The sequence below is a fragment of the Bos indicus x Bos taurus genome, chromosome 27, assembly GCF_003369695.1.
Source record: "Bos indicus x Bos taurus breed Angus x Brahman F1 hybrid chromosome 27, Bos_hybrid_MaternalHap_v2.0, whole genome shotgun sequence".
NCBI classification, from domain to species: domain Eukaryota; kingdom Metazoa; phylum Chordata; class Mammalia; order Artiodactyla; family Bovidae; genus Bos; species Bos indicus x Bos taurus.
In genome coordinates, this window is record NC_040102.1 from 13,734,052 (window position 1) to 13,743,627 (window position 9,576).

Sequence of the window (9,576 nt, forward strand, 5' to 3'; positions counted from 1 at the left end):
TGAGATGGCCCATCTGGTAAGCTGGTTCCCCAAATGGGGTGAGCCTGGGAAAAGGGTATCTAGAAACGGAAAGAGAAAAGGCAAAAACCTGAATATTTCGCCTACCTTCATGTGTGCGGACTAAGTCTCTTCAGTCTTATAGGCTGCTTTGCGACCTTTTGGACTGTAGCCCACCAGGTTCCTCTGTCCATGGGATCCTCCAGGCAAGAACACTGGAGTGGGTTGCCATGCCCTCCTTCAGGGGATCTTCCTGGCACACGGATCTGAACCCAGTTCAGTTCAGTCGCTCAGTCGTGTCCGACTCTTTGCAAACCCATGAATCGCAGCACACCAGGCCTCCCTGTCCATCACCAACTCCCGGAGTTCACTCAGACTCACATCCATCAAGTCGGTGATGCCATCCAGCCATCTCATCCTCTGTCATCCCCTTCCTCCTGCCCCCAATCCCTCCCAGCATCAGAGTCTTTTCCAATGAGTCAACTCTTCGCATGAGGTGGCCAAAGTACTGGAGTTTCAGCTTTAGCATCATTCCTTCCAAAGAACACCCAGGACTGATCTCCTTCAGAATGGACTGGTTGGATCTCCTTGCAGTCCAAGGGACTCTCAAGAGTCTTCTCCAACACCACAGTTCAAAAGCATCAATTCTTTGGCGCTCAGCTTTCTTCACAGCCCAACTCTCACATCCATACATGACCACTGGAAAAACCATAGGCTTGACTAGACGGACCTTAGTTGGCAAAGTAATGTCTCTGCTTTTGAATATGCTATCTAGGTTGGTCATAACTTTCCTTCCAAGGAGTAAACGTCTTTTAATTTCATGGCTGCAATCACCATCTGCAGTGATTTTGGAGCCCCAAAAATAAAGTCTGACACTGAACCCAAGTCTCCTGCAAATCCTGCATTGCATGCGAATTCCTTACCATCGAGCCACCAAGGAAGCCCATTTCACCCACATTCAGTTCAGTTCACTTCAGTTCAGTCGCTGAGTCGTGTCCGACTCTTTGCAAACCCATGAATCGCAGCACGCCAGGCCTCCCTGTCCATCACCAACCCCCAGAGTTCACTCAGACTCACGTCCATCGAGTCAGTGATGCCATTCAGCCATCTCATCCTCTGTCGTCCCCTTCTCCTCCTGCCCCCCATCCCTCCCAGCATCACCCACATTAGAAACTATAAAGCTCTTGACACATAAAATACATGATGGAGTTACCTCTTTTTACCTTTCAAAACATATTGGGATCAACTTGAGGGGAGCGGGGTCTTGAGTGCATTCCTCCCCCCAGGGTTTTTTAGCCTTTTCATTTCTAAAGAAATTACTGAGGTTTTAATCAGCAAACCCCCGCCCCCACCCCACTCCCCCGCGTTTTATTTCTGCCCAGAACCAGAGCACCGCCCGGAAGCCTGGCTCCCTGGGGCCAGAAGAGCCCGACTGTTCTCTAACCCATCCTGCGGGTCTGTTTCTCTCTGCAGCCCATTTTTGGAGTCCAGCAGCAAGTGGCGAGGCAGGCCAAGGCCTTCCTGTCCCTGGGGAAGATGGCCGAGGTGCAGGTGAGCAGGCGCAAAGGCAGCGGCGCGCCGTCGTGGCTGTGGTTCGCCACGGTCAAGTCACTGATCGGCAAGGGCGTCATGCTGGCCGTGAGCCAGGGCCGCGTGCAGACCAACGTGCTGAACATCGCCAACGAGGACTGCATCAAGGTGGCGGCCGTGCTCAACAACGCCTTCTACCTGGAGAACCTGCACTTCACCATCGAGGGCAAGGACACGCACTACTTCATCAAGACCAGCACGCCGGAGAGCGACCTGGGCACTCTGCGGCTGACCAGCGGCCGCAAGGCGCTGGAGAATGGCATCAACGTGACCGTGTCACAGTCCACCACCGTGGTCAACGGCAGGACTCGCAGGTTCGCCGACGTGGAGATGCAGTTCGGCGCGCTGGCGCTGCACGTGCGCTACGGCATGACCCTGGACGAGGAGAAGGCGCGCATCCTGGAGCAGGCGCGGCAGCGCGCGCTCGCCCGGGCCTGGGCGCGCGAGCAGCAGCGCGTGCGCGACGGCGAGGAGGGCGCGCGCCTCTGGACGGAGGGCGAGAAGCGGCAGCTGCTGAGCGCCGGCAAGGTGCAGGGCTACGACGGGTACTACGTACTCTCGGTGGAGCAGTACCCCGAGCTGGCCGACAGCGCCAACAACATCCAGTTCCTCCGCCAGAGCGAGATCGGCAAGAGGTAACCCCCGGGCCGGCGGCAGGGAGGCGCGCGCCGCCGCCACCACCCCTGCGGGGACCCGAGCCGGCGGGGCGCCACTTGCCCCTCCAGCCCCAGCACCCCCCATTCCCCCACCTCTGCTCAGATCTGTCTGTAGCACAATCCGAGGGGGGACTCTCCGGCACCGAAGAGCCTTCCGGGAGAACCAGACTGCTATTTTAAAAAATCCACACACACACACACAAAAAGAAAACAAAAGACTTCCTTCTGAATGACCTTAAAAGGTGATCGGCTTTAAAGAATATGTTTACATATGCATATCGCTGCACTCAGTTGGACTGAAAGTATTCCAAGGAAAAATGGATCATTAAAGAAAGCGGCCCAAACCTTTTGCTTCTGGGCCATCTTGTTCTCTGAGGCACTGTATCTGACGAAGGTAGAAAGGCATACAGTGTTTCCAGGTATTACCGTTGTCGACCTTTGCTTACAAGAAGTAGTCTCTCTGCATAGGATGTGATATATATCTGTTAATTTTAAAATGTGGGGCAAAGTTACTGTTTCTAGACAACCCAACTGCTTTCCCTGTGCTGGTTTGTAAAAGGACATTGGCACACGTGACTTCTGCTGCCAGGGCGGGGATTTCTAAGGAATTTTACAATGCTCATGTGGTTTGCCTTGGGGGGAAGAAAACTGGCAAATAGAATCCTTGTCACTGATAAGCAAAGGAAACCCTGATTTTTTTGTAAATTATGTGAGACAAGTTGTTTATGGATTTTTATATGAATTACAATTTACTGTACATCAGATATTAGTCTCAGAGGAGTTAATTTATGTAAAGTGTTTAAAAAGTTTATACTTAAAAAATAAAACGATAAAAACATGTGAACTGTGTGATTTTTTTAAAAGGATTGCACCTTTTGTTATCTGTTATAGCTGTACAGTATAAATTATTATATTGTAGAGATATAACGACTTATGCCTATAATGTCCAGATGTGTTAATATTTTTGTATTAGGTTGAAAAACAAAACAAAACAAAAAAAAAAACGTGCAACTTTCTATCACTAGATGGATAGACTGTGCGATCCTCCGTGGGTGGCTAATCAGAGACCTCCTTTCTCCTCCTCCTCTTTTTCATCAGGCCAGTGTCCTCAACCATTGTCAGCTAAGAGGCACGGTAGAAAACTAAGGCTGGTGGAATGTAACGGAAGCCACGAAACACAAACCCAAAAATACATAAAACAGCGCAGGAGGCATTGTCCCTCTCTCCGCCCCTAAAAAGTCTATGGGGGAGTTGATACCATTAACCCCAGGGTTTTACTGTTACCTTCCTTGAAGCCTCTTTTCATGATGGAGGCGCAAGACCCCCATCAGATGCTTTGTGAGCGGGAAAGGAGCTAATGTAGTTAGTCGTCACCTTACACATGTCTTAAGATCTTGGCAAGCTAGCAGAAACCGAGCTGCGGTGAGACACCCAGACAGGGAAGGTCAGGGTCACTCAGCTAGTCTCGAGTTTGGACCCTCAGGTCACAAAGAGGGACGTCAAGGGGAGATCAAAAGCTCCCGTAAGCCCAAACGACCCAGCCAGCTCGGAGCTGGTTTGAATGGGAGCCTCTGCTGTGTCTCGGGGAAGCTGGGGGTGGCGGATCCGCTGGAAGTGAACCGAGAGCCGTGCCCTCCTGCCGCCCGCGTGCCAGCGCACCAAGCATCTGCGCTTCCTTGCGGCTCAGCCACTCTGGCACGTCTCTTTCGTGAGCACTAAATTCAGCCACAAAAATATTTTTAGAAAACCTTTCTCAGTTCATTGAGCTATAGTACACACTGTTTTCCTCTATGTATAATGGTGATAAAACATAGCAAGTGAACATGTCGTAAATATAAAGGTTCAAGTGATGTATTGAAAATTAATTTTCTAACTGCTTTGTATGTATCACATACTCTAAATTGCACAGTAGGTGTGTTTATTAAACAGATGGGCTGGGAAAGTTTCAAAATAGCTACTGAATTTACAGTATCAGTGCTATTACTGTCTTTGTGTATTTGGTAGAGCATACCGAAGTAATTAATCTTCTAATGAATGCTGATATTTTATTAGAATGAAAGCACAGATTAGCAGTAATATTTTTTATCCTGGAAATCCTCTGGCGAGTATTATGAAGCCCCAGTTTAGACAACTCTTGAGATTTCAAACCACATAAACATGGCTCTGTTTTACATTTGATTTTCTAACTGTTAACTTAGGTGTTTGCAGTTCTGTTCCATGGCATTTTTGCAGGGCTGTATTTAGCATGCTGTAAGTACTTTTGGTTGAAATAGGCTCTGAGTCTACATTCTCAGAAATATTTCAGATGTATTGACCATGAAAAAAGCTTGTACCACATGACGGAAGTAAAATCATAACCTTATCCTCCTCTTGACGTGGACTGGTCCTTCACACTGGCACCAGTAAATAACAGATTTGGAGTCTTCTCCTGGTGCTTATTTTAGGTGAAGTCAAATCAACCCAATTAGTGTCTTGTTAGTGGGTATAATGAGCCTATTTCTTTCTAAAAAGACTTGTGATCTGGACATGCTTTTACAAGAAATAGTGACCTTGGGGAATATGTAAACAAAAGACCTTTTTCTAAGAGTTGGGAGGGTGGGAAGGGGGCTGTATAATGAAAAGAATTAGCTTACAAAAAAGAAATTGATATTCAAAGTATTTTAGGCAAAGCCAGTCAAAATGCTTTCATGATATTTTGAGATGTAAATTTTGTCTGATTTGTATTGTTCTTTTCATTTGCCTTCTTAACTTTATATGTGACCTGAATTTTCCATAACTTGATGACTATAGATTGCATCTAGGCATTCCAATAAAAGCCAACCCAATGTGTGTGTGTTTTATATATATTTTTTAAAAATATCTTGGGCCAGCCAGGATTCCTTTTGTGTTTTGGGGGTGGAAGATGCAAATAGATGCAGTTGCTGGGGTATTGATTCGTCTGCAACCCAGTTGATCATACCTTTTCTTTTCTTTTCTAATTGTGGTGTCCGCTGGCCAGACAGCCTGTTCGTCAGTGTGCCATTCACAGAAAACTCTTTCCATGGCCTACTTTAGAAAAAATGTTAAATGTACCTTTACAAAGCCAAACCTCATCACCGTGAAGAAGAAGGAGGAAAAAGATGCTGCCCATTACTCCTTGAGAGCAGGCCCCGTTCCTGTGATCCTGGCAATAAGTGCTTAATTAAAACACTTGATTAGAATAATCAGTTTGGGCCTGATAGTCTCCTAGCCTCCTGGAGATGTCTAAATCTACATATAGACCGCCTGATTAGGGGATGCTTAGGTCAGCAGTTTCAGCCTGGCCGGCCAAGGCTTTGATTTTAGTCTGAAAAGGCAGGCTTCATCATCCTTGCTTTGCAGTGACAACCTCAACCTGATAACATGTTGATCCAGGAAGAATCAGGTCACTCCACTCAGCCAAAGGGTCTATTTCTTTTTTCTCCTCTTATTAGAGATTAACCCTCAAATAGGGGGTGGGGGTGCAGAAAAACACATGCGAATTGCTGCTTTCATTTTCCACACCGCTTTCCCCAGAGGTCATGTCTGAACGAATGCAAAGAAAAATGTAGGTGAAAATTGTTTCTTTGTAGCAGAATTGTCTGGGCATGGAATACGCAGCTGCGCCTCCTGTGAGATGCGCCTTCAGATGTTAACATGCTGCACACGTGACATAATCACTGGATGTGGTTTTAAGTGACGGTCCCGCACATACGTATGACGCCTGCTCTCAACACCAGTCCCCAAGCACTTTAAAGATGATGGGAGGTTTCTGTCTTTGATGCCGCCCTAACCAAGCCCACCACCCTCTCTGTGGGCCACCTTTTCTTTCTCCTTCTGTCTTGGCCTGCTCCCAAATGAAGCTGCTTCTCTCACCCGCTGAGCAGGAAATCTGTTATGTGAGATGCTCTAGAAATGGAGGACTCCAAAAGAGGCAGCGGCAGGGCGCTGGTCTGCATCGCTCCCTGTCTGTGGCCAAAGCCACCTGGACAGCACCCACAGCAGCGGGCTGCCCGAGTTCAGAGGAGAAGGAGGTCCCCTTGGGCCAGAATCTGCACCCCTGCCCGCCTGGGTTGCTATCTGTGCTCCTGCAGAGTGGAGTCGCCCCACCCAGGGACAGCCTTGAAGGGCCACAGAGCTCTTCCCAGTCCTCCAGTACCCAGATTCCACCCCACTTTCCTTCCAAGAGGGGAGCTGACTCCAGCACCCTGTGAAATGCATCAAATTCTAGAAGCGGGAGCCGGAAGGCACTTAGAGACGTGTGAGCGAGTTGCCCAGGTTCACAGAAGTGGCTCAAATCCGGGTGAACAGAGATGCCCTGTCAGCTAGTACCCCCCACTGTAGCCCACAGACTCCCAGTAACGTGTGTGCTCAGTCGCTTCAGGCGTGTCCGACTCTTTGCAACCCTATGGACCATAACCCTCCAGGCTCCTCTGTCCCTGGGATTCTCCAGGGACAAGAATACTGCAAGAATACTGGAATGGGTTGCCACGCCCTCCTCCCAGGGATCTTCTCAACTCAGGGATCCAAGCCGTGTCTCATGTCTCCTGCATCGGCAGGCGCATCTTTACCACATCTTTACCACTGGCGCCACCTGGAAGCCCCCTCCCTGTAACACCAGCCAGGAAATGCAAGGGACATGCCTTGCCACCACCAGTCCCTCGGGGCATGAGTCTTTCCAAAGCTGCCATAATTCAGAGTCCTGACAAGCATTTTTCAATATATAAAGATGCCCTAGACCCTCCGACAGGGCACATGTCTTGAGTTCCCCACCACCTGCCAATATTTCCAGCTCCTCAGCCTGCCTCACCTTCGATGAGAAAGTCTGCCATGCAATGTTAATGACTTCCTCACTTCTAAAAAGATTTATAAAAGAAAGACCATAGATTTGCATACACACACACGTTAAATATTTATCTAAGTTTTCCCTAAGTGATTTATAAATTCAGCTTTGGTGATCCTACCAAGGCAGTGAAAAATTAAAAATTAGTTATAAGTCACTATTACCCACTTGAAGTACAGAGTTAAGCCAGAGTCCCAAAGACACGGTGATAAGCCATTCGCGTTTCCTGCCTTGTAATTTAAGCCGCGTGATGAACATCCTCTCTCTCCAGAGTTCTCATTTGCTATTCACCACCTCTGCAAGCATGGTCTCTTGATGTCAGTTAATTACGAATCACTTTTAGGTAAAGTGAGTAAATCTTTTCATGTATGCACAGACTTAAAACTCCGTCATGGAGGAATAGAAGATTCTTAGAGTCTTGTATGTAGCAAATTTGCTATAAACGGATCGTAAGCCTAGAGTAACATCATTATTCAGTTTAGAGTTAATGGGTTCCACAAAGCGAATTTAATAAATCCTTCTGGGACCTAAGCTAAGGAAAATTAAAAATTAGAAGCATAAATTGTGATTTCTGGGGCAAGGCAGTGGAGGAACATTTTAGCCTTCCTGCTCCTAAGGTGAATCGTGAGCTGAGCCCTAACCACAGCGTTCAGCCTGCACTGGGAAGGGAAATTGCCTTCTTTTTACACGTGTACAAAGAATTCCTGAATTCCACCCACAATGGCTCTTTCTGTCCAGCCTAACTTGCTGCCTAGAACTGACAGGATTTATGAGCCATCCACAGGGTCACAGTGAATTCTGTAAAATTTTCACGTTAACTTTATCAGTGAGCCGTGAGGGGAGCAGAAATGCCCAAGGAGTTAAAATGACTCATTCTCTGATGTGACTGAAAGGCTGAAAATGGAACAGTGGAGAATATAAGGAACACACCAAAGGCCCTGGTGGACCTGGAGTTCTATCACAGAAGTGATTAACGACCACAGAGGTGAAGAAACAGTCCTACCCAAATTTTCCTCCACAGTGAATGTGAGGGAGATTTTAGCATAGCTGCTCCACAGAACACCAGGAAAACCGTCCCCAGGACTCATCCATGATGCTCTTCCCGGGAAGGCAATTTCTCTCTCTCTCTCCTTCTCCTCCTCCCCTCCCCCTCCCCTTCTTTTTTCGTCTCCCCATCATCTCTCTCTGTCTCTCTCTCTCTCTCTCTCTCTCTCTCTCTCTTATTCACTGGATTTACCCTTTACCTCCTGGTAGAACCTGTCTAGGTTGCAACCACTTAGGTTGTATCTAACGAGATATCTTTCTAAGGCTTAGAAAGTGTTAGTCGCTCACTCATGTCCAACTGTGGGACCCCATGGATTGTAGCCCACCAGGCTCCTGTGTCCATGGGATTCTCCAGGCAAGAATACTGAAGTACGTTGCCATTCCCTTCTCCAGGGGGATCTTCCCAACCCAGGGGTTGAACCTGGGTCTCCTGCATTGAAGGCAGATTCTTTACCATCTGAGCCACAGGGCTAAGGAAGGCTTAGAAGGAAAACCCATATGTCTCCCTTAGTAGACCTGATGGACTTTAAATAATAACCCAGGATATCACACAGGAAAGTAGAGTTCTTTGTCCCCAGCTTACTTACAAAAGGTTATAAACAAGCAGATTTTTAAATCTGCTCACTTCAGCTACGGCATGATTTCTAGTCTCGGCCCTACAGCAAAAAGAAAGAAAGAAAGAGCAGGAGGCCCAGGGTAGGGGGGGGGGTTATGCTCTGGGGACAAGCGTGGACACGCACCACTGCAGAACAGAGAGCAGAGGCAGAGATGACGCAAGAGGAGAGGCTGGTCCAGGCGGCCCGGCTCACAGGGATGCGGCACCCTTCCCTTGCCCTCTTGCCTTCCCTTCAAAACCAGGGCTCTGGTCCTGCAGGAATGGAAAGCCACCCCAACATATGGGCAAGGACCCTTCAGCAAGTACCCTTTCTCCTCCTCCTGAAACCCCAAGGAAGGACCAGGTTAGGGAGGACTTGGGGACCCCGGTGCTCTTCCCGGACCACCCTCCAGGTGATGGCTTCCTCCCAGGTACTTTCGGAGAAGGTTTCTAGCGCCCCCTAGTGATGGGCATCTCAGGCGAGGACCGGGAGGGACGCCCGCGCGCGTCGCGAGGACCGAAAACCACCAGCCCGACCCCTCTCCCGGGTGAGGCCAGTTCCAATTAGCCTCTATTTTTCCATCTTTGCTCTACGCACGGAGTTTCACACATAAAACGATTACTTCTGCTTCACGCACCACCTCACTGAGGCCCGGTCCTCGCAAAAAATCGCTCCCGTAAGATTTCCCTTCCCGTCAAGCAGAAACTTTGTCAAACAATGTTCCTCTCGCTTCGCAGATCAAAATAAGGCCCTTCCTCCCAGGAATTGTCCGCAGGCTGTTTGAGTTTTGCAGCCCCCCGAAAACAGTGGTTTCTGAACTATCACATCGTTTCCCTTTTACTTTTCATGTTCG

General features: G+C 48.4%; 1 protein-coding gene across 15 annotated transcripts in view; it reads left to right on the plus strand.

The window, feature by feature from the left end:
• The window catches only part of TENM3 (teneurin transmembrane protein 3), a 2,746,241-nt gene extending 2,741,169 nt beyond the window's left edge, over positions 1-5,072 (plus strand). For 14 of the 15 annotated variants that reach the window (XM_027530163.1, XM_027530171.1, XM_027530173.1 and 11 more), the window contains one exon: positions 1,471-5,072. In XM_027530163.1, the coding sequence (XP_027385964.1) occupies positions 1,471-2,226 (756 nt within the window). In that variant the 3' untranslated portion in view covers positions 2,227-5,072. The remainder of the gene's footprint in view (positions 1-1,470) is intronic. The other variant, XM_027530168.1, reaches the window with a different exon arrangement.
• Positions 5,073-9,576: the final 4,504 nt, after the last annotated feature.